Source organism: Lithobates pipiens, unplaced genomic scaffold (assembly GCF_037356315.1).
Source record: "Lithobates pipiens isolate NorthernLeopardFrog02 unplaced genomic scaffold, aLitPip1_a1.2 Scaffold_13, whole genome shotgun sequence".
Lineage (NCBI taxonomy): Eukaryota > Metazoa > Chordata > Amphibia > Anura > Ranidae > Lithobates > Lithobates pipiens.
In genome coordinates, this window is record NW_027507718.1 from 45537472 (window position 1) to 45562806 (window position 25335).

A 25335-nucleotide genomic window follows, 5' to 3' on the forward strand; every position below is an offset into this window, starting at 1 on the left:
ATTGGGACACCAACGGTTTGTCATTCCTACCTCTTACATATAGATTTGCAGGGGCAGAATAGCGCGTCCCAGCACTGTTGGTCGCAACACACTCATATTTGCCCTGGTCAGATTCTTCGCTCTGCTCAATTTGAAGTGCACCTGTTCAAATATAAAATATACAGCCAAGAACAAAGTCAGAAAACAATGACACTTATCTCCCATCAGACATCACCAACACAGAAAACCATGAAGGTCCAACCAACTCCGATTCTTGCTAAGGATTATACATAAAGAGCAATGCAATGGTAAAATTAACATTTTGGTTTATCAACTGTTATTTTAAACTAAAAAGTACATATAAAACAGGCATTTATTTACATGTTGTTAACTTTTAATTAAAATGGAAATGAGTGAAACTGCTTCAAGAAAGTATGGCTTTGAAATAAAAATATATTCTAAGTTTTGTCAACACAATTTAATTAAATGTGTTCATATAAAATAGGTGCATTTAATCAAACAGGGATAAATTTAAGAAGTGTCAAATTTCATCAAACAGGGATAGATCATTAAGAAAGTTTTATTTTTAGGGAAACCAAAAAATGTGCAGCAAGATCAAAAATGCTGCTTTTCATAAAAGAAAAAAAAAAAAAAAAAAAGATTTAATAAATGACAGTATCAGTAAAAAGATACATACTTCAAGAAACAAAACTCCCTTAAGACATGCAGACTCTAAAGAGAATCAGTTCAGTACCACTTACAATTTAAGAATGTTAGCTGGAAAACAAAGAGTTAGAAAATGTAGAAAATAACGGCTATTGCCAAGACCAGAAGAAACCAACCAAACACTGCTTGAGGTCCTCAGTAGGCCCCCTAAGACACCCATCAAAATCCACAGGTGGGATTAGCAGTGTGGTGTCACAAAACCCAAGAAAAAAAAAAAAAAAAGAAAAAAAAAAAAAAGGAAACAAGAAGAGTTGTAAAACATTGCTAAAAACAGTACTAAAAGCATTTTTGTAAGATATAATGTTGTAAACCTGGGGTTTCCACCACCTGGAGAATCGATGATCCAAAAAGTCAGTGAAGAAATTCAAGAATATTTAAGTGAAAGGGAAAAACAATATTGTGAAATTGCAAGAAGATATGTCAACTTTTTTTTGTTGTTTTGCTACAAGAAAAAAAAGAAAAAAGAAAAAATAGAAGAACAATACAAGACCAAAACCAAAAACATCTCTTTATTACAAGATCAAAAAGACGTTATTCCTGGTTGTCTTCTGCATGTCTCCAACTGTTCCCTAGACCAAGTGGCTTAGGTCCAGAACATGAACAGCTAAGGAAGAAAAAAATTATTTCTTTCCTCTCCAATCAGTCGGACAAAAAAAGAAGAAAAAAAAAAAAAAAAAGAAGAAGAAAAAAGAGGGACAAATGGAAAGCTGTGACTGGGCTTTGGCCAAAGGACCTTGATATGCTTTCTTTGAAGCATATCACAACTTAAAATTATTATATTAAATGAAAACAGAACTGATGAAAAAGACACATGAACCAGTGGTAAAATAATATATAATAAAACTACATTGTTTTTAATGATAAATAACTGATACAGGAATAATGGAAAGACAAAAAAAGAGTGGATAAGATCATTCTGCGACTCTTAGTTCAGCAATCTTACCTCTTATTGGTGTACCACCTGGGTGGATAATATGAATGCAAATAAGATTAGAAAGAAGAATCATTAGTACCAGAAGAAGGAGGCTAATGTTTTGGAAGAAGAGTTAAATTAGATTTACAGAATAGAAAGGAAAACAGGAGTATACTAAGTGCCTATAGCACTGTACCACAAAAAGCAAAGGACCCAAAGCGGCACTAAGCTTCTTCAAGTAGTACAAAAAAATAGACTACTGGGGGCTTCATAGTATATTTTTAATTCTCAAAATACATTTTCACAGCGGTTGGTACTATTGACAGGATGTTTGTTTTCATATTTAGCTAATAATTATGTGAAGGAATATTGGGTAACAAACACTGTGGTACAGGTCAAGGAACAACATCTATTTTAGGATAAGTGGAGCTAAAGGACAATTCCTTGAAGAAAGGTGTTGGATAAGCTTGCTACAACAACAATACTTTTGTGAAGGTGTGCGCAACACTACAAAGGTCTTGTGACTACACTGGCTAAAAATTGTAAAATGCATGCCATGCATTTTAACAGTATTATAAATACTAGGGCTTGTCTAAGCATAGAGGCTGGTGGAGGAGTTTAGTGCGTTGGAAGACTAAGCACTTACCAATAGATTCTGTAGATTAAAATAGAGAGAAGAAAGACAGCATAAAAATATGATTATATTCCTTGTTTCGGCACTTTTTTAAAGCTCTATAATTCTACTTTATCTATGTCACATTGTGAATATTAAAATTTTACACTGATATGTAAACACAGGCTCTGCTCACAACAATCTTAACAAGACAATTTAAACAGCACAGGACATTTTGGAAGGCCATACATCTATCAGTATTTTTAAATTTGGATTGATTTGTTAATTTTATTTCTCATTTTATTTCTCATCTACATCTACATTGATTATTAAATTAGTGTTTACAATGCTGAGATAAAGTTTAGAGAGATCTAAAATGTTGCTAGTAAGGATGTATATATACAAAACAACATTCTATTTGAAATTGATGCTAGTGATCCGAGCATCATTCGCAATATAAGTCCATCTGTGGCCTCCTTGAACGCAATAAAAACTTGTTATCCTATATGGAGATTTTAATACGTGTTAGAAAGTAAAGTATTCAGCATAAAAGGCCCGCAAACATCAGCTGATTGGTGCAGCGAATCCCAGTGCTGGAATTATGAGTTCTGAGGATACTAATTGTTGAATATCATGCAAGGGGCATAGCAGGCTGCAATCTCATCAGACAAAGCAATAGTAGCTTCCTTTAGGAAACCAGTGACGGATGATAGAGAGATATTTTTAGTTGACTTCTGTTCTTGTTACCTGATTGAGACAGGATGAGACCAGAAGATAGTGCCTATGAACCATCTGCCCAGCACTGACCAAATAGTGAAGTGAAAAGGAAGGTCCCAAGGCTCTGAGTGTTTCCCAACAATTAAATGGCCCTGTATATGACCAGGATAAGAAAATGGATTATCTGATTTTTTAACTTGGTAACAGGTACTCCTTCTCAGCGTTTTTGTTTTGTTTTTAATAAAGGATGCTTTTCATAAGGGATTTTTTATTTTAAGCCAAACTAGGTGCAACCGTATAATTCAAGCGAGATCAAACCCAAAACAAAACATGTAATATATTGCAGCTCACCAATCATTTTTGGACTTCATTCCCCCTGTTTTCACCTGGTGATCTAGACAGTAACGCACCTTCTGTATTAGAGTGCCTCCACTCTGAATGAAAGAACATAGTGGGTACCTTTGGACAGTAGTATTGTCAGTCTTGGGGGAGGGGAGTGTCAGATGGACTAGCAAATTTAGATAATTAACAAACTGAAGCTGAACTCAAGCTCACACTTTACAAGCAGTTACAGCAACATTTTGTTTCCCTTTTGGGATAAAGGTTTTACATAAATAACTAAGAGCTAACCATTTATTATCACCCCTGCCAGTGGTAAATGGTTTGTCCCATCTCTGTAAATGCTACATCTGCAGGGGAGCATGTTAAAAAAAAAAAAAAAAAAAACTTACTAGCTAGATCACCAGGTGAAAAATAAAAGAAATAAAAGCTAAAAAAAAAAAAAAAACTAGTGCAGCCACCACATCTGAGAATTGGTAAATTGCAATATAATACATGTTTGCTTTTGGGGTTAATACTACTTTAAGGCCACAGCAACCCATGCAACCGTTATGGGTCTCAATAGTCATTTTCTTGTCTACAAAGAAAACAAGATTCCTCCTGTCTACAGGATCATTTACCCGTAGTATAAGAAAAAAACTTACTTGGTAATTTATTAGGATAAAATGAATGTATAAAATGGTATATAGAGAATTTCCTGCTATATCAGGGTTTTATGTTAATGTTTAGTATGGCAGTTAGAGTTAGTTACAGTTAGTTAGCAACATAACATGAGTCTCAGGATGTGCGAGGAAGCTGGAGGTTAGTCGAACATGGGTCTATATATTTAACTACAGCAGTGTGCTGGCACTGGTGTGAACAGTGCCATTACTCACACACTTTGTGTAAAGATGGCTACACTTCAAATTAAATGTTTACTAAAGTGCACTGGTATAAATGGCCCATTAAGGACTCCTGCAGTGTACATGTCACATCTTCCATAATGTTTCAAACTGACAAAGAAAAAAGGTAAGTCAGGAGAAGCATGAAAAACACTGAGAAGGTGCTATAGGTTCAGAAAATAGAATGTAAAGCCATATGAGGCTAGGGAAAGCACAATTGTTATTACATGAATTCATTTGTTATAAATGAGTTATAAAATGCATGCCTGGGCAAAAAAGAAAAAACAAAGTGTAGTACATCTCTGCAACACATTTCCATTTCCCATGTTCTGTCTCTTTCAAAGTTCAACATGGGACAACTGGACAGGGCTGACAACACTGGGATTTCAGTGCAGAGCAGCTCACTAAAGGAAATTAGATGCTTACAAGAGTTTGACAAGATCAACAGGTCTTTTTCTGTCTTTGCAGCATTTTTACATTGGAAAAACATGAAGAAAGGTACATTTATTGCAGAGATTTACTGAATAGGTTTTTCATCTTACCGTGTAAAATACTTTTTTGGAGTACATTACATGACACAAGAGCCTTCATTCTTATACCACTGGGTAATGCAGCTACCTTTAGGTGACTCGACATTGGCAAAACAAACTCATTCCACTCCCAGCAAGCCTCAATTTCGTCAGCAAGAAATAATAGGAGTGGACCAAAGGAACATAAGAGAGGACACCTGTGCCAAGTAATGTACTCAAGAAAAGACATTTACAGGTAAAACAACAATTCAATTTTCCTAATTGTACATTACAGTACATTATAGCAGGGGTCACCAAACTGCGGCCATGGGTCAGATGTGGCCCTTTGCTTGCATTTTTACAGCCTTTGGAGCACTATTCCTCCCATTGACACAAATGATGGGGCACTATACCTCCCACTGGCACCAATTATGTCAATTTATTTACTCCCATTTACCACCAAGCCCATGGCATTGTTCACTCCCACTGATGCCAGTGCATTTTCTACTCCCAATGGTCATAGTCTGACCCCCTAAGTTTGAAGGGGAGTAAACTGGCTGTTTGTATCGAAAATTAGGAGACCCTTGTATTAGACCATTGGAACATTCAGACAAAGTCCAACTGAGGGATGGGCAACAAAGCAAATAAAGCAAACAGGTCCACAAAACTAATAAGGTAGGGACGGACTTGAGAGCAGCTTATAAACCAAACTTGCACCAGAGGAGACTTGATCATCAACATGGTAGATCTTAAAGTGGTTCTTAAGTTCAAAAGTTTCTTTCCTACCTTAAGGCATTCTCTGCATTAAAGTATAAAATGCCCAACTATTTTTCCTAGCCCAAACATCCCCCCCCCCCACCTCCCTTCCATAAACACTTACCTGGATCTTATTACCATTCCAGTGCTATCTCAACTGTAGTACTGCTCCCCTCACATCCTGGTCTCACAGAACACTAACGGAAGTTGGGCCATAAGCTCCTCCTGCTGCTGTGAAACTCTGTGGGGAAGGAGTGGGGGCATGACTTACTGGCTCCTATAGAGCCACTGAAGAATGTACGGGGGAGCAGTTTGAGCAACACCCTGTATAAATGCCTTTACCAAGGAGTTAGAACCAAGTGGTTTTAAAAAAAGACTGGCAAAGTAGGAAACCTAACCCTTGAAGTTATTCAAAGCTAGCCAGCGATCAAGGTCAGATTGGAGGAAAGACAGAATTTGTGCTACATAGAACTTTCTATGGAAGTCTCAGGCTTCGCACAGGAGAGGTAAGCTTTCAAAATGCAATTATAGACTTTGTGAGATATCAATTTCCCAGCTTTTAAAAGCATAGGGACGAACCAGTCTGGAAGGCCCTTGTACTTCAAGACCTGGGCTTTAACAACCAAGCCATTGAAGCCAGCGACCGAGAATCAAAAGGGTAAACAGGTCCTTGGGATGGAACATCTGGACAATCCGGAAGGAGAACATGGAAGAAATGTCTCCTTTTGCTTTTGTGGATGTAAGAAGATTTGGTATAAACCTTAAAACATTTCATATTCCAGAATGAAATCAGCTTTAAATCCAGATTCAAAATAATATGTTGAACTTTACCAATCCCTAAATGTAGTGTCTGCATTAGATTTTTTTTTATTTTTTTTTTAGGATATTTTGCTTTATTTTCACCTGTTGATCCTGCCAGTAACACACATCCAGTCTTAGGGTGTCTCCGCTCCACCGGAGAAGAAAAATTAACACCTTTGGACAGCAGTATTGTCAGTACAGAAAAAGGTTTCTTTATTTGTTGTTCCTTTTGGCATAAAGGTTTTACATACATGAATAAAAGCCGATCAATATAAGTACCCCAGTGTCAGTGTTAAATGTTTGTCTCAATGCTCTGACACTTTTGCTGAACAAGGAATATGGAAAATAACAGACTTACTGGCCAGATCAACAGGTGAAAATAAAATACAGACCCTAAAAAAGGAAATATATGCTGCCATCACATCTAAATCTAAATCTGTCAGGTTGGACAGCATAAATGGGTATGGAAGCAAGGACTAGAACTCCAGTTTGTAGCCCCTGGATTTAATGTTCAGAATCAAAGCATTAGAGACATCTAAGATCCAAATTGCCAAGAAGGCTGGCATACCCCCCCTTTTGAACAAATGGAGGCACCACCTCATTGTGGGACTTGTTGCCTTCCTTGGTCAGTTTGGAGAATCAAGTCATGTGGCAGAACAGTGTTCCAAGCATTGGGCTTAAAACCTAAGAGTTGAAAGAAACAGAAGGAATACTTCTTGGTCAATGGAGTTGAAGGCTTAATAGTAACATATCTTGCCTCCATTTTTTCCAAAAGGTTACTCTTGTGCCCCCCCCCCCCCCCCCCCGACCTCACCAAAAAGAAAAAACTATCAAAGGGTGTTCACAAAAGACACTTCTTGCAGGGGAGCTCAGCAGACATATATTTGAGCTAAAGGGTGCCCCTTACATAAAGTTAGAGGTGACCCATTCTAGAAATCTAGTGAAGTAAGTCTGCTAGGCCATCCTTACACTAATGTAAGGCCATAGGTAGGAGCTTAAGTTGCTGGGAAGCAGAAAGATCTGTACCAGGGTACCAAGGTTCCTGAACCATGGATCTGGAACAATCCGTAAAGGTCTAACAGGCAGCAACTGTAGTTAGTAATGCAACGTTTTTCAGAGAATATAAATCCTTAAAAGGGGCTTCCAGCCTTTTGTCCAAATAGTCTTTAAAAACAGGAAACCCCCAACAGGCACCAGTAGAATGTTATTAGAATTTTATTAGGATGGCTGAATTTACCACAAGGATAGTACTTTTTAAGACTAGTCTACTTTTTAAATGAACCTTCTTTCATAGGATATCGCTGTGCAAAATGTTTAGAAGGGGTTGAACATCTTCTTCAGGAGTGCTAGTCCCTGAACAGCATAGGCTTTAAGAGCAAAGCAGTCTGATGCAGGCTGCTTTAGGTCAAAGCACTTGCTCACTGCCTTGATAAAGACAGCAACAGTATCCCTGGGATTTGTAGAAATGACAGTGGGTTGGGATTCCTTCTGCACTGCTCCTGAGGAGGAACCATCTACATCCTTCCCTTCAGGAAATGCAGAAACGATGACAGGAGTTTCAGGAATATATCCTGAAGGAAAAATAGCATGATACCCTGGTAATCAGCCACTAGGGGCACTAACTTCTGTTTCTTCAGAGCAGGAAGGGTTAAGCCAAATGTGACCAGTCATTTGGAAACTCCCAGGTGCATTTAAAGATTGTGGTGCCAAAGCCAGCAAGGAGCAGAGAAGGAGAAGACAGGGCATTGGCATGCACAGAACAGTGACTAGAGTGAAGTGGTGTGCAGTAGCACTCCTGGTCCTTACCCTACGGCTGAGGAAAAAGGTATCAATTTAAAGATGAATTGCAGTCAATCTGCTTCCACCACCACTTTTGGTCATCAGTCCCCACTCACCAAACTGGCCAACTCATCGCACTGCACCACAGGCCAAAGTGAGAACCTGTACGCAGGATTAAACTGCATTTTCCTTCAGGCAAGGTCCAGGTATAGTGTTCCAAATCTGCACCATAGAGTCAGCCTATTAGAAGCTGCAAAGAAGCAGTAGTTGCCATGTAGCAGCCAGGAAACCTGACAGCAGAATCAACTTGAGATGCACTGATGAGTCAACCAATGCATAAGATGCAAAGGTGCAGTAACCAATATATAGCAGCCAGGAAAATTGATAACAAAGTACTATTAAGAAAAAATCCAAGAAAAAAAAAGAAGATTGCTTTTCTGAGATCACTGAGAAGATGTCTCTTCACCTAAGAACACTAGCAAAAAATATGAGGCTTGCTGAGAGTAGGAGGTGCAATACAGGGCTGTCCTTTTTATGAATGTATTTATTTTGCCAGTGTTGAATCACCTGAAGGCAGCTGACTTACCTAAAGGCCTAGGAATTATAGGAGAGTGTGTCCTGTATTGTACAATTAATAAATGTTTTTTTTTTTGCTCAGTTATACAATTAAAATGTATGCAAACTACATACAGTAGTGGTAACTGTATTGACTGCTGTTAATTATTTGCTGGCTAACAAAAAATGTACATGTGCCTATGTGTGAACATGTTTGTGGAAAAAGATAATGTAAGAGCACATTTTTAGGTGTACTGTTAAATGGCTGAGCATTTTTCTTGCTGACTAATCATTAGTTTAGCATTGGGAAATTGCTATACTATATACTTCTAATTTCTAAATGAAGTATAATGTTAAAGTAGATTTGTTGAAATTAAAGAAGAAAGAAAAAAAGGAAGAGGAATGGATCTGTCAGATAGCGCATTAGAGCAATAAAATAAATGAAAGGTATTGAAGTACAGTCACAGCAGTGGCGAATGAGGATTAAACAGAAGCTGCAGAACACACACACACACATCCGCACACAGATAGACTTTGGTTATGACAACACCACAGACATGGAAAACACACTTAATAAGACGCAAGAAGAAAAGGAGGAAGAAAAGTCTTTACCTACAAATAAAAAGCAAACAACAAAGTGAGAGAAAACAGCTTTTGGGGTTAGCAGCACTGAAATCCTACCTGATCTCAGTTGTTTAATACGCCCATTACTGTTGCTCGTATCCACAGGCAAGTAATCTTTAAACCAAGTAATTTCAGGGTCAGGGTTTCCACTGGCTGCACATAACATGGTGGCTGTACGTGTTCGTTCCACCACTTTTAACTGAGGGCCCATGTCTATTGTGGGAAAACCACGTGGTATTTGATCCTCTGAAAACAGAAATAAAAGAATATTAGCATTATCTATCTATCTATCTATCTATCTATCTATCTATCTATCTATCTATCTATCTATCTATCTTTCTATATCATGAGACCATTAAATAAATATGTCCATACCACAAAAATTAAGTGATTATCTTACAATATGAATGTTACAACCGTGACACTTTGTTTTTGGTATTTAATCAAGCATGGCTATAGTAAATTCACCTACTTATTGGAAATATCCAAGCATCCCTACCCATCGGTAATGTTAATCGCAGGTAGGAAAATCTCCTGCCCAAAGTCAATTGGACCAAGAATGACGGCAGGCTTCCAGGTTTGGGCCTAAGCCAGGTTCCGAACAAATGCAAGCTTATCTGAAATGATCGAAGGCTGAATAACAAGAAATGTAAAAGCCGTTCATTTAGGTGAATGCCGATTTTGCAAAGTAAATGACAGTAAACAGGGTGGATATAAATCAATGATTTTTTTTTTTTAATCAAAAAGAAATCAGATTTTTTTTTTTTATTTAACCTCCCTGGCGGTATGATTATTTCAGATTTTAGGTGCTGAAAGCGGCACAATTATTTTGCATGAAAATTTGGTGTTTTATATTGTAGTCCTGTATTTCTTAGGAATAACTCACTTAAATCTGTCAAAACCAGTCTAGCAGACATCCCGGGTATGATATAGTTTGAAAAATGAAATCATAAATTATAATATAATAAATAACTATAAATAATTATACCAAATAATAATATAATAATAAAAATGATTCAATAATGTAATCAAATCAAAAACACTGAAATTTTCTCAGTTGCATAATTGTCACTGTCATTACTTTTCAATATTTGATGACGGATCTCCCCACAAATCGCTATTGCTTAATTCTGTGAATGATTCTAATTTATTATCGCTGTTTTCTAGCTGGTCTAAAACCATTTTTGGTGTAAAGGGACAGTTTTGGTTGCTATGGACAATCTCCAGTTTCCAGGCATAAAGAACAGTTTTTATAATATAAAACTACATGCAGGACACTGGAGAAACCACTGGGGAGAAAGGGGATGTGAAATAATTACCTACAGCAATGTAATTTGTAAGATTACATTATACTGTATGTAATGTGTGTGTTTTACTTTTTGAATTTGGTACCGTTCTTCGTCCCCGTACATCGCAGGACACAGGATGAGCCACTTGCAGTGCAGGGGGACATCGCTGCATCCAGGGGATAAGGTAAGTAAACTCATCCTGGATCCAGTGATGCGGTCCCGAGTCTGGCTCTGGGTTACCGCTAATGGTGCTGAATTTTCATCCCGAGCCAGACTCGGGAATACCGCCAAGGGGGTTAAATCAATTTTTTGGATTTTTTTTTATTTATTTTAATAAAATGCTTTTGGAGTAAAAGTCTATCTAAAGATAGTTTTCTATTTAAGATACATTAATAATTTAGTTTATTCAGCATGAAATGGAGCTTTGTTATGTAGCATGAAGCTGTATATTCTGCAATATTAAATTATTTTGGTAAACTTCAAGCTCTGCAAGCTGAGATAACATTCACTGCATTCACGCAATTTCACAGTAACCATGAGCTAAAAGAAAGTTCATGAATATCCCTTTATCCCATTGTTTTGTAGATCTTTGTACACTACAAACTGTATCATTGAATTGGTTCTGATAACGCTGCTTTACTAACCTGACAGCTTATTATTCTAAATAGGAAACCTTTATTTTGTTTGCAAATATTAAAGATTCTAACTACCAGCAGGAAATACGTTCTTACATTTAAAGAGCACTTGTCATTTTAGATCCATCATGGCAGCGCCTGTTAGCGGGCATCCACTCACCTGCTGCCACCACGCCCCTCACTTTGTTGTGTCACTGCCGCATCACCAGCCGTCTCATTAAAGTGAATGGGACTGTCAACAGCGGGTCAGAGGAGGAGCCGCTGTGAGACAGATGACAGTTTCTCTTTAAAAATTATTATTTAAATTTAGATGATTTGAATCAAGCCTTTTTACTAGTGATTTAAATTGTGAATTCAATAGACTTGATTTAAATCAAGTCCACCCTGACAGTAAATAAGATGAACCTATGTTCACTTAGATAACCCAATTATAAGTGAGAGATTTCTGCTAAAACATATTTGACTAAAATGAACACAGCTTCATCCAATTAACTAACCTCGGTGAACATCTACTTCTCTAAGCAAACAGTTTGTATTCCTTTAGTAAATTAAGTCCATAATGCATGCATGTATAAACAAATATACTCATACATTTATCTTGCAAAAACTACAGCAGCGTTTGGATGTAAATCATTTCTCATTCTTGTTTTCAGGAAAGGGCAATTGCATTCATTTTTCCAAATGTACATATGATTTATTAGTAAATACAGTGCATTATTAGATTGTGAGAAATGGCATACTATAGCTATAAACCTACATCTAAACCAGCTTACCTAATCTTCAAGCTACATATTTTAGAGAGGGTTCAGTCAACTTGGTCCTATCACTACTTATTCAAATACTGAAAGTGCACTCTATACATGAATGATAATATTCTACCCCTTTTAGGATTGTAAATTACCTTCCATTACATCACATATAATTTACCATGCACCAGATACTGGAAAATGTATTTTAGAAGAGTGAAGGATGAATTTCACTATATACTTATATCCTATCGTTTTTTTTTCCAAGAAACCTCTGCAAACATTGGCTTTCGCTCCGTGAAACCCTGCTATTATGCTTAGACTCCACTGGAGAAATGCTGGGGAAAAACACTATAATTTCCAGTATTATACTACCTGTCACTGAGATTACAACACCTCTGCTATCTGAAGTATAGACCACTGCTATTGTGAACTGGGCTGGATCAATATGTTCTGAAGGATTAAATAACAGCAGTGTGCAATACATGCAGGTACCAATGAACACAATGAAGAGTTCCTCTTTAATCAGATCAGCTACAATGTGGACATCAGATCTACATTGTACCAAGATAAAAAGTAGACAGGAATAAGACATCATTGGTCTTCCATCTGCTATTATACAAGGCACACACTGAATACACTATACTACTATGTAATAGCACAAACTTAGCATTCTAACATATCCTATGACTGTACAATGTCGAATCTTGTAATATCCATGCACTATTTAAATCGTTCTATGTATATGTTGCATGGTGTTATAAAATGCCTGGATCTACATAGCAATATTACTTAATTTCAATAGACCACTATAACATTGAAGCTGAACAAAAATAACTATAGGCCCTATGCAACAAAAATGTCTTAACCTCTCTGGCGGTATGATTATGTCATATTTTTGAAGCTCAAATCGGTACATTGTTTTGCATGGAAATTCTGAGTTTTATATTGCAGGCCTGTAATTCTTAGTAATGACTCACTTAAATCTGCCCAAACAAGAGTCTTGTAGACATCCCGGGTATGATAAAGTATTAAACACAAAATCATAAATTATAATATAATAAATAACTATAAATAATTATACCAAATAATAATAATAATAATAAATTGTATTCAATAATATAATTAAATCAAAAACACTGAAATTTTCTCAGTTGCAGAATTGTCACAGTCATCACCTTCAGTGTTTGATGACAAATTTCCCACAAATCACTATCGCTCCATTCTGTAAGTGTTCCAATTTACTATTGCTGTTTTCTAGCTGGTCTAAAACCGATTTTGACATAAAGGGACACTTTTTGGTTACCATGGACATTCTCAAGTTTCCAGGCCGAAAGAACAGTATATATAATATATATATATATATATATATATATATATATATATATATATATATATATATATATATATATATATATATATATATATAAAAATGCATGCAGGACACTGGACAAAGCACTAGGGACAAAAGGGAGGTGAAATTATTCAACATAAACCTAATAGAGGCACATATTAAAGTTTTCACAACACAAACCGTATATGCCGGTGTATAAGACGACCGGGCATATAAGAAAACCCCCTAATCTTACTGTTGTTTAAGCATTTTTTTCTTGTACTTACCGTATAAGACGACCCCTTTCCAAGGCTTCCGACGCTTGATATTCCGTCCTTCTTGCTGGAGCAGGAGCTGGCGCCATATCCTTCTTCCTGCTTTTGCTGGAACCAATCACGGCGAGCGATGTATTCTATTAATGAATACAAAGCCTGCTTGGATTGGCAGAGGCTGTATCATCATCAGCCCACGCCTCTCTGACTCTCAAAGCCAATCCGTGCAGGCTACAGAGTAGCTTGCTCGGATTGGCAGAGGTTGTTGCTCCAATCCGAGCAGGCTCTGTATTCATTTGAATACATTGCTGGGATTGGCTCAGCGGTATATACTGTATGTAGCCGAAGCTACAGGAGAAAAACTTACTGTTGCAAGAGCGTGGAAAACAAACAAGGTTTCTTTGATAGTCACCAAGCGGAAAATTACTTGGATTATGACCCAAGAACAAATCACTGAAAAATTATTAGACAGGGTGCCCAAGTTTGAAGCAACTTGGGATCATTGGGCTCGCTATATCAAGGTTTCCCTATATCCAGGCCACTTACCTTAATTTCTCTCAACGATTGATTCAAGTAATTGGTTTCCTCCTCGGCTCCTTTTTGATAATCACATCACAGATGCACTTATTCTCTCTCTTTTTTCTTTCCTTTTCTATTACTCTCTTTTTACTTATTATAAAAACATTATTTTGCATGCCATTTGATCAATAGTCATCTATTATTAACTACATCACTTGGAGTAATGCACCTAGGCAGTCATTACATTTATTTAATTAATTAATTTGGAGGGGCAGGGAGGGGGCGGAGGGCAGAACCAAAATTTCTGGAGGGAGCAGGGGGACACGCACAGTTCACAGCTAGATCCCAGTTGGGGTGGCTTGCGTGTCTCCCTTGATCCCTCTGGAACAAAATCAGATTTTGATACTCTGCCAACCCCTGCTCAATCTTATTATCCTATAGCAAACAAAGAATTTATTGTCACTAATTTGCTCTGATCAATGGTTTATTACAACCCTTCAGGGCATTAATTAGCATTGATAAATGTTATAAATATGTTGTTACATTAACATCGCTGTTATCTTCTTAAATTTTGTTTTTGATAAACCCTACTGAAGGGCTATGTTGGCTCCCGGTTGGGGATATTTATTACTCTATTGTTTTGTTATATTGATGAAAAATTTTCAATAAAAATATTGAACAAGAAATTATTTGATACAGTAATGTAATCTTACAGATTACAATGTACTGTATGTGTTATGTATTTTTCACTTTTTTGAATTTGCAGACAGGATGCTTTCTCGGCAAGTGCCACAAAACAAAAAAATACACACAGCCCACAGACAAAGTGGGGGGGGGGGGGGGGATTGCAGGATCCTGGGGACAAGGTAAGTAACTTTACTTAACTTAACATACTGCGAATGTGGCTCAAGGTTACCGATTTTGGTAATGAAAATTCACCCCGAGCCACGTTCAGGATTACCACTAGGAAGGTTAAAGGAAGGACGTGTGTAGCCCACAACCGTAAATTTCTTCTTCAGTAACAAGATATGTGATAAGTTATCCTTTACTTCCAATTGCTTTCCCCCAAAGCTTGGGTGCCAGGCTGAAGGGAGATGTCCATTCTCCAAGACCGATATAGGGAAACAAACAAGTCACACTCTGATGACGTCAAATACAGTTGATCTTTATTGCATAAAGACACAAAAGAAATTCCCGCCTCAGGACAGTCCACCCTAATGCATTTCAACCATCAGTGCTTTTTTGTAGATGATTATGCCCTGATGGGTTAAATGCATTAGATTGGGTGGTCCCGAACCTGGGACTTGTTATTGTGGCTTTGTGCAATAAAGATTAGCTGAACATGACATCATCAGAGTGCAGCCTGTTTGTTTCCTTGCCACAAAATGGTAGTGAGTATTTAGATAATAAGAACAGGATTGCCTAGCCTATACATTAGGAAATTGTGACATTTACAAGATTAAGAATACCAAAAAATTGCTTTGGTTTGCTTTATTTTAAAAGTTTAGGAAATGTATATCTTCAAAATACGTTAATCCATTTGTGGACAGACACTTATTAGTAAATACTTGGTTAGTTTTCATCTTGCCTTAAAGTGGTTCTAAGGTCACAAGGTTTTTTATCTGAATGCATTCTATGCAATAAGATAAAAAAAACCTTCTCTGTGCAGCAGATCTGAGCCCCATCTCGATCCAGTGATGTTACATGAGAGAATCAGCTGTCCGTAACGCTCCCTCCTTACTGGCTGAGACATTCATTGAGCCAGTACAGAGAGAGAGGGGGCGGGACTGGGCCTTGTCAAAATGGACACACAGAGCAGCGGCTCGGGTTAGGTGCTCCCGTAGCAAGCTACTGGCTGTTAAAGCAGGAGGCAAGAGGGAGGGGTCAGAAAGGCCAGGGAGGGACCCAAGAAGAGGAATATCTGGGCTGCTCTGTGCAAAACCACAGCACAGAGCAGGAAAGTATAACACGTTGTTATTTTTAAACAAAAAACTTTAATATCACTTTATGCTGGTCATACATTATAGCATTTTCTTGTTCAATTTCCTTTAAATTTACCTTCAACTGCCTGATTGCATACAAATTGAAAGTGTTTAGATTTGACCTCATATTGTATGGTTTTGGTAAATATAAAGGAACATTGTACAAGAAAATGTTATAATTTATGGCCAGTCTAAGTAGAAAATTTCCGCTCAATTTGTTATATGTTACACTCATACAGTGGTGTGAAAAAGTGTTTGCCCCCTTCCTCATTTCCTGTTCCTTTGCATGTTTGTCACACTTAAGTGTTTCGGAACATCAAACCAATTTAAACAATAGTCAAGGACAACACAAGTAAACACAAAATGCAATTTGTAAATGAAGGTGTTTATTAATAAAGGTGAAAAAAATCCAAACCATCATGGCCCTGTGTGAAAAAAGTGATTGCCCCCCTTGTTAAAACATACTATAACTGTGGTTGTCCACACCTGAGTTCAATTTCTCTAGCCACACCCAGGCCTGATTATTGCCACACCTGTTCACAATCAAGGCATCACTTAAATAGGAGCTGCTTGACACAGTAAGGTCCACCAGAAGATCCTTAAAAGCTACACATCATGCCGAGACCCAAAGAAATTCAGGAACAATTGAGAAAGAAAGTAATTGAGATCTATCAGTCTGGGAAGGGTTATAAAGCCATTTCCAAAGCTTTGGGAATCCAGTGAACCACAGTGAGAGCCATTATCCACAAATGGCGAAGACATGGAACAGTGGTGAACCTTCCCAGGAGTGGCCGGCCGCCCAAAATTACCCCAAGAGCGCAGCGAAGACTCATCCAAGAGGTCACAAAAGACCCCACAACAACGTCCAAGGAACTGCAGGCCTCACTTGCCTCAGTTAAGGTCAGCGTTCCTGCCTCCACCATCAGGAAAAGACTGGGCAAAAATGGCCTGCATGGCAGAGTTCCAAGGAGAAAACCACTGCTGAGCAAAAAGAACATCAAGGCTCGTCTCAATTTCTCCACAACACATCTTGATGATCCCCAAGACTTTTGGGACAACATTCTGTGGACCGATGAGACAAAAGTGGAACTCTTTGGAAGGTGTGTGTCCAAGTATATCTGGCGTAGAAGGAACACTGCATTTCATAAAAAAGTACATTATACCAACAGTAAAATATGGTGGTGGTAGTGTGATGGTCTGGGGCTGTTTTGCTGCTTCAGGACCTGGAAGACTTGCCGTGATAAAAGGAACTATGAATTCTGCTGTCTACCAAGAGATCCTGAAGGAGAATGTCCGACCATCTGTTCGTGTACTCAAGCTGAAACGAACTTGGGTTCTGCAGCAGGACAATGATCCTAAACACACCAGCAAGTCCACCACCGAATGGCTGAAGAAAAACAAAATGAAGACTTTGGAGTGGCCTAGCCGAAGTCCTGACCTGAATCCTATTGAGATGTTGTGGTATGACCTTAAAAAGGCCGTTCATGCTCGAAAACCCTCTAATGTAACTGAATTAGGACAATTCTGCAAAGATGAGTGGGCCAAAATTCCTCCAGGACGCTGTAAAAGCCTCATTGCACGTTATCGCAAACGCTTGGTTGCAGTTGTTGCTGCTAAGGGTGGCCCAACCAGTTATTAGGTTTAGGGGGCAATCACTTTTTCACACAGGGCCATGATGGTTTGGATTTTTTTCACCTTTAATAATAAACACCTTCATTTACAAATTGTATTTTGTGTTTACTTGTGTTGTCCTTGACTATTGTTTAAATTGGTTTGATGTTCCGAAACACTTAAGTGTGACAAACATGCAAAGGAACAGGAAATGAGGAAGGGGGCAAACACTTTTTCACACCACTGTACTTAAGGTGTAATAGGTAACATATTCCAAGACTCACCCCCCTTCCCTGTGACAGTGGGCAGGTGTTCCTCTCCATGTACTTCCTGTCATATTTCAAAAAGAGCACGGGGTAGTGTGGGGCTCCACTCTCAAAGCCACATCATTCATTCACGGAGATCTGTGATTGAGAAAACGCGACAGATGGCTCGCATTTCTTAACCACTTCCCGACCGGTGCGCGCCCATGTACGTCAGCAGAATGGCACGGGCAGGCAAATGGGCATACCTGTATGTCCCTTTAAATTTGCTGCCCTGCCATTGCGAGCGCGCCGGCGGTCGGGACCCCCGTGAGTCCGGTCGCGGGTCCCGCGGACTCAATCGCCGTGGGCATACCCGCGATCGTCTCACGGGGTGGCTGAACTAGGAGATGCAGTTGTAAACAGCATCTCCCTGTTCTGCCTAGTAACAAGTGACGCTGATCTCTGCTCCATGTGATTGGAGCAGAGATCAGTGTTCACTAAAAGAAAGCCAAACCCCCAACAGTTAGTAACACGCCCCTAGGAACACTTAACCCCTACACTGCCACCCACTGCTTAACCCCTTCACTGCCAGTGTCATTTACACAGGAATCACTGCATTTGTATAGCAGTGATTGCTTTATAAATGACAATGGTCCCAAAAATGTGTCAAAAATGTCCGATGTGTCCACCATAATGTCGCAGTCACAATAAAAATCGCTGATCGCCGCCATTACTAGTATAAAAAATGATTAATAAAAATGCCATAAAACTATCCCCTATTTTGTAAACGCTATAACTTTTGCGCAAACCAATCAATAATCGCTTATTGCGATTTTTTTTACCAAAAATATGTAGAAGAATAGGTATCGGCCTAAACTGTGGGAAAAAAATGTTTTTTTATATATTTTTGGGGGATATTTATTATTACAAAAAGTAAAAAAGAATGCGTTTTTTTTTTCAAAATTGTCGCTCTATTTTTGTTTATAGCACAAAAAATAAAAACCACAGGGGTGATCAAATACCACCAAAAGAAAGCTCTATATGTGGGAAAAAAAGACGTCACTTTTGTTTGGGAGCCACGTCGCGCGACCGCGCAATTGTCAGTTAAAGCAACACAGTGTCGAATCGCAAGAAGTGGTCTGGTCTTAAGCCAGCAAAATGGACCGGGGCTGAAGTGGTTAATGAACTGTAAGGGTGTTGCTGAGCATCCTTTTAGTTCATTCACAAACCAGCAGCTTTCAAAATGACAGTCCGATCTACTCATTACTGCTGCAATGCTTTGCAGACTCCTTGGGGAAAAAAATTCTAAATGCACTTTTTTTTTCTGAAACAATAAGTGCATTTATTATTTTTCTCCCAAAGTTTAACTTTGCCTTTAAAAGTTAAAATGATGCCTCTGTTAGGAAGGTGTTCTTTTTATTTGATATATTGGCATATATAAAATATTATTTTATGAATAACATTAATAATACGTGAACCGTGTTATGAAAATACATAATTCTGAGAGGACTAGTTAGGGGTTTATCTAGAGAAGCATATTCTAGACAACATAAAAACAAAACAAAAAAAACAGTTGAGCCTGCAACTAAAAATATGATGTATAGAACACTTCACATATATAAATGATCCACAGTGGTGTGATTTGTATGTAGGATGAACATATACATCAATGGTGCAGCCTTATTATTGCGGTGTTGCAATATAATGGTTATAAACAATGCAGGGTTTCTATGAGAAAAGCACCTCCTAATGATGCTGTGTTCCTTTTCACTTTGTCTATTCAGTAGGCAGTCATGCACTCTATCACGGATACCAGCTCTCCAGTGCATGCCAAGCTGGTGATGTCATCTTTTTTTCCTCTCTGTTTTTGTTCTACATTCACAATCCAAGTTCAGAAGAACCTGCTAACAATCTAACGTCTGTGTCCACACTTGGCACATCACTGGGAAACAGCAAACACATAAAAAGGTCTTTTAACTCGCTGTGAGTGACAGATCGGGAATAGCGTATAGCCTACAGCATTGAGTCAGATTGTCTTTCCCAATTGAATTATACTAATAGTCAGTTCTCATGGTGACTTCGGCAATCAGTTGCTTTTGGCCATTGTTCAATATTTCATTGCTGCGCAACTGTTCATTATTTCATCTCTGTAAATTAAAGGGTTGCAGGAAATAGTTACTGCTTCCCATTAACTAAAATATACTGTATTCATTAGCTAAACTTCAAGCCCTGGCAAATAAAACAGATACATTTTTGTGAAGCCATTACTACTAAGATTTCTTTATCAATTTTTAAAATGTTAAAGCAGGAGTTCCTCCGTTTTTTGTTTTTAAAAGTCAGCAGCTACAAATACTGCAGCTGCTGACTTTTAAAATAAGGACACTTACCCGCCCAGCGCGCCCACGATGGCTTGGTTGGCTCTCGGATGCTGCCGCCGCCATCTTCGGTATGGGAATCAGGAAGTTCCCGGTTCCCTACTGCGCATGTGCCAGTCGCGCTGCGCAATAAGGATGGTCCCCGCTGTCTCTGGGATCCGTGTTTCCCAGCAGACAGCGGGGGACCCGCAGGAAGTGGCGTAAATACCCGCAGAATCTGCGGCTATCTATGCCGGAAGTGAGTGCAAATACCTGTACTATACAGGTATCTGCACCCCCCCCTCCCCCTGAAAGCTGCCAATTGTGGCACCGAAGGGGCGGAGGGTTCCAATGAGCGGAAGTTCCACTTTAGGGTGGAGCTCCGCTTTAAGTTTATTTTAAGATTTATGATTTTTTTATTCACCAAAAAAATCTATTTCTTGGAGTACAGTGCAGGACACAGGATATTTAGTCTTTACCATGGGTTATATGCAGCTACCTTCAGTGGGTTGTACATTGCCAACAACAACAAAAAAGAGGTGTAGGGACATCCCCTCTACACCTCCTCCCACTCTCAGCTACCCTCAGTTGTGAAGCAAGCAATAGGAAGATCACACAGTATAGAGGGGAGGGACCTGTATCCTGTACTGTACCCCAAGAAGGAGATTTTTGTTTTGTACACATGGTCTTTAGTCTTTAATCACGGAGGGGTGGGTAACATGGCAAACAAACATCAGCAGGCCCAGACTGAGAGAGCAGCTTGTAGCAACTTTTGGCATAATTGGCAGCAGAGGAGGCCTGAACATCAATCTAGTGGAAATAATTAAAATTTCATAACAACACATAACCTGGCTGAGGTGGAAGGAGGAGGAGAAGGAGGAAAACCACATTAGAGAGAAAGGAAGCTTTAGGCTTCTGGGCAACCTTGTCTTTGTGTAACAACAAAAAAGGTTCTTTCCAGGATATGGCCACTAAGTCAGAGACCCTTAGCAAAGAGGTGTTAGCAGCAAGAAAGGCCACCTTGAGAGTTAGTTTAAATAAGAAATATCCCTAATAGGTTCAAAGGGCCAAAAGAACAAGGTTAATGTCCCAAGGAGTCACATGCAACTAAGGAATGAGAGTCCAAAAGTCTCTGGTACACAAGGCCATATGCTGATCTAGACAGAATGGAGAATGGGCAAGACATGCCCTATGTAATACTTCCTAGGATGGAATTTCTTAATCTTGATAAACATAAAATAGTCTATCCAGTTGCAATGCTAGACTTGCAAGATGTCAGCTTCCTAGACTTCAAGATGGTAGGGCTGATCAAATCTGATCCAAATCCCCAGAATATTACCAAAAGAGATTCAACAGGCAGTATGGTGTGCTGCCCAGAAGTACACACAGAGAGTCTGCCAGGAGTCTGAGTATGTCCTCTTAGGCCAGTCTGAAACAATGTAAATCACCAGCATGCCCTCCATCTTGAAGCTGTAGAAACGGTGAGTGAGAAGCTGGAGAGGTAAGAAGGCATAGATCTGATGTAAAGAATCCCACGAAATCCCTGGACCTGACAACAAACCTGCTCAGTTTTCTTTTAAATCTGGATGCCTGAAGTTACACATCCAGGATTCTCAATCTGCTTAAAAGTGCTTGAAACATCTGCAAATGGGGGCCTATTCCCCTAGATCCAGATGCTGATGACTACGTAAATCTATTGGTCAATTGTGTTTGCCTGGGATGTGGGAAACATAACTTCTGGTGTCTACTTGATGGCCGATATGGGCCATTGCCATGACATTGTCTGACTGGATTCTTTTGGGGTGCCTTGCAATTGAGGAATTTAGCATTGATGGGACAACACATCATCTTGAGCTCCAGGATGTTGATAGGCAAATGGGCTTCCTCTGAGAACCAGGTCTTCTACACCCAGAGGGCATTCATGGCTCCTCCATATCCCAACAGGCAGACATTCATCATGAGAAGAGTTTCCTTAACTATTAACTATTAGGTTGGCCCTCATACAGGCAAGTGGCCCTCATACAGGCAATTGAGAGGAGAACAAAGAGGTAGGAGTTAGTCTTGGACCCTGCACAGGCCATATCCAATTTCAGGACAAGGTATTCGAATTGGTGAGTAAGGTCCAGTGATGACTTTCAAAGTTTGAGGATCCAACCAAATCAATGCAGGGTGCACACTGTCCACTGGACACTCATTGACAGAGATAGGCAAGGCTAATTCTTTAGTTAAAGACTGTCTAAGTAATGAATAATATATATTCCCTGAAATTGAAGCAGAGCTAGGACTCGGGCAAGCATCATGATGAAACCCTGGTGGGACCATGGATAGGCCTAAGGGTAGGGCGATAATTTGGCAATGCTGATCTCCCACAGCAAAAAGCTGATGAGAAGGAAAAAAAGGAATGTGCAAATAAGGCCGCGTACACACGCGGGGACTGTTCGCCCAACTTTGTCCGCTGAACAGTGTTTCGGCGGACAGTCCGCTCATGTGTGGGCTTCAGCGGACAGTTTCAGCGGACAGTCTGACGAACAAAGTTTTTCGGAAATTCCGTAAAACTGTCCGCTGAAACTTGGTTTGAGCGGACAGTCCACCCGTGTGTAGGCTTGTTCGTCAAACTAAGTTCCGCGCATGCTCAGAAAGGATTTACACGGCGAAGGTTGCATTGCAGTGTATAGGACGTCGTATTTCTAGTCCCGTCGTACGTGCCGTTCACGTCATCGCGCAAGTTTCAGCGGACTGTTCGTTCGTCGTGTGTGGCCAAGTCCGTCCATGCTAATTTTGAGCGGACTGTCCGCTCAAACTGTTTGACGAACAAAGTTGGGCGAACAGTCCCCGCGTGTGTACGCGGCCTTAGCATCTTGAATGTCTACTGAAGCCAGAAAATGCCCTGGAAGGAGAGAGGCAATGGCTAGCTTGATTAATTCCATGCAGCACTTTGATCTCACAAGAAATAAATTGAAAGTCTTTAGATCAAAATGGGGTGTCCCCCTCTATTTTTGTTGTGAACTTTCACTGTGACAGAAGCTGCTGAACAACAACAAGTAGATTCACCCATTGTGATGCGGGGAGGGCCAAATCTGGGAGCACAAAGCATGGAAGAGGCAGAGCCTGAAACTCCAATTAGAAGCCCCTGGAAATGATGTCCTGGACACATTTTCTAGGGCCATAACATTGAAAAGGGTGACAGATATCTCCCCACTCTGATAAGTGTGTGTGTGGAGGGGGTAGGGGGGGGGGCAACTCACTGAGAAGATGACTTGAAACCATGCTGGCTTGGAAAACCACAGCTTCTGGCAGAACTTTGTTTCAGACTGGAAATGAAGGCTTATGAGGGGTCAAAGGAACATTTCCTGGCCTCATGGGTAGAGATCTGCATATGCTCAAGCCTTATTTTTCTGGAGTAGGAGATGAATCTTACCCCCTGTGATCTCCCATGGAGGGACCAGACAGTTGTTCTACCTCAAAGAGCAGGTATTTAAAGGAATTATTTGCATGGAAGTTTTGATGACTAGCATTTAAGCCAAAGAATCCTCTGCATATGGACAAATAGGAAGCGGATTCTGGATATCTGGTGAAGTATATCCACCAAGCTGCTCAGGCAGATGAGTAGGTAAAAGCTAATTGGCGGTAAAAAAAATGTAATAAATATACTACACTGTATGTGGTCCCCTGCTTGTGACTCTCTGTGGTGAACTCTTTTTTCCCCAGACAGTATCAAGCAAACCTTCTAACCCAGTGGTGAGAAGCGGTACTGCAGGGTGTCCCCATTGTGAGAATGGATAGATAGATAGATAGATAGATAGATAGATAGATAGATATGAAAGGGGAATGGTACTGCTGGCCAGTGGATTTTAAATATACACAAGAAATACTAGCATACATTTTGTTATCATAATAAAGCACATGTGAAAGCATAGATTTTAAAACATACTGTTTCACAGTGTAGATGACATATGTATGTATTGAAAGGATTTGTGAAAGGGACACAGTTTTGCTGAACAATGTATGATGTGACAGTGACAAGAACATTATATGCTTGATAAATGCGTATTAGAAGTGGTGACACACAGTAATGATAAGGACCTAGTGTTATTGAGCCGTGGCTAACACATACACTATATAGGAAGTAATCAGCACCTATAATAGTGATATTGTTTTGTTAGGATATTAGGATTTCTGAGCAGTGGAAGGAACAGCTGCATAAGGACTTGTAGTAGTCCTTTATATACATACAGTATTTTGAAAATGTGTTCATACCCCTTGAACATTTTGTCATGTTACAACCAAAAATGTAAATGTATTTTGTTATGATTTTATGTGATAGACCAACACAAAGTAACATAACTGTGAATTGGAAGGAAAATGATAAATGGTTTTCAACATTTTTTTTTACAAATAAATATCAGATAAGTGTGGCATGCATTTATATTCAGCCCCCCCGAGTCAATACTTTGTAGAACCACCTTTTGCTGCAATTACAGCTGCAAGTATTTTTGGGTATGTCTCTACCAGCTTTGCACATCTCAAGCGCCATTTTGCTCATTCTTCTTTGCAAAATAGCTGAAGCTCTGTCAGATTGGATGGAGAACATCTGTGAACAGCAATTTTCAAGTCTTGCCACAGATTCTCAATTGGATTTAGGTCTAGACTTTGACTGGGCCATTCTAACACATGAATATCCTTTGATCTAAACCATGTTGTTTAGGGTTGTTGTCCTGCTGGAAGGTGAACCTCTGCCCCAGTCTCAAGTCTTTTGCAGAATTTGCAGTTTTTCTTCTAAGATTGCCCTGTATTTGGCTCCATCCATCTTCTCAACTCTGACCAGCTTCCCTGTCCCTGCTGAAGAAAAGCATCCCCACAACATGATGCTGTCAGCACCATGTTTCACTGTGGCGATGGTATGTTCAGGGTGATGTGCAGTGTTAGTTTTCCCCCACACATAGTGTTTTGCTTTTAGGCCAAAAAGTTCAATTTTGATCTCATCTGCCTAGAGCACATTTTTCCACATGTGTGCTGTGTCCCTCATATTGCTCCTTGCAAACCACAAATGGGGCTTCTTATGGCTTTTTTTTCAACAATGGCTTTCTTCTTGCCACTCTTCCATAAAGGCAAGATTTGTGGAGTGCACAAGTAATAGTTGCCCTGTGGATCTCTGCA

The 25335-nt window shown here is 39.3% G+C and overlaps 1 protein-coding gene across 27 annotated transcripts in view; it reads right to left on the reverse strand.

Moving 5' to 3' along the window:
* PTPRD (protein tyrosine phosphatase receptor type D) overlaps positions 1–25335 on the reverse strand; it is a 2297910-nt gene that overhangs the window by 249550 nt on the left and 2023025 nt on the right. For 15 of the 27 annotated variants that reach the window (XM_077475060.1, XM_077475076.1, XM_077475066.1 and 12 more), the window contains 3 exons: positions 9250–9438; positions 1649–1666; positions 31–141 (listed from right to left, as the gene is read on the reverse strand). In XM_077475060.1, coding sequence (XP_077331186.1) covers positions 31–141; positions 1649–1666; positions 9250–9438 — 318 coding nt within the window. The remainder of the gene's footprint in view (positions 1–30; positions 142–1648; positions 1667–9249; positions 9439–25335) is intronic. The other 12 variants (XM_077475071.1, XM_077475065.1, XM_077475064.1 and 9 more) reach the window with 1 other exon arrangement.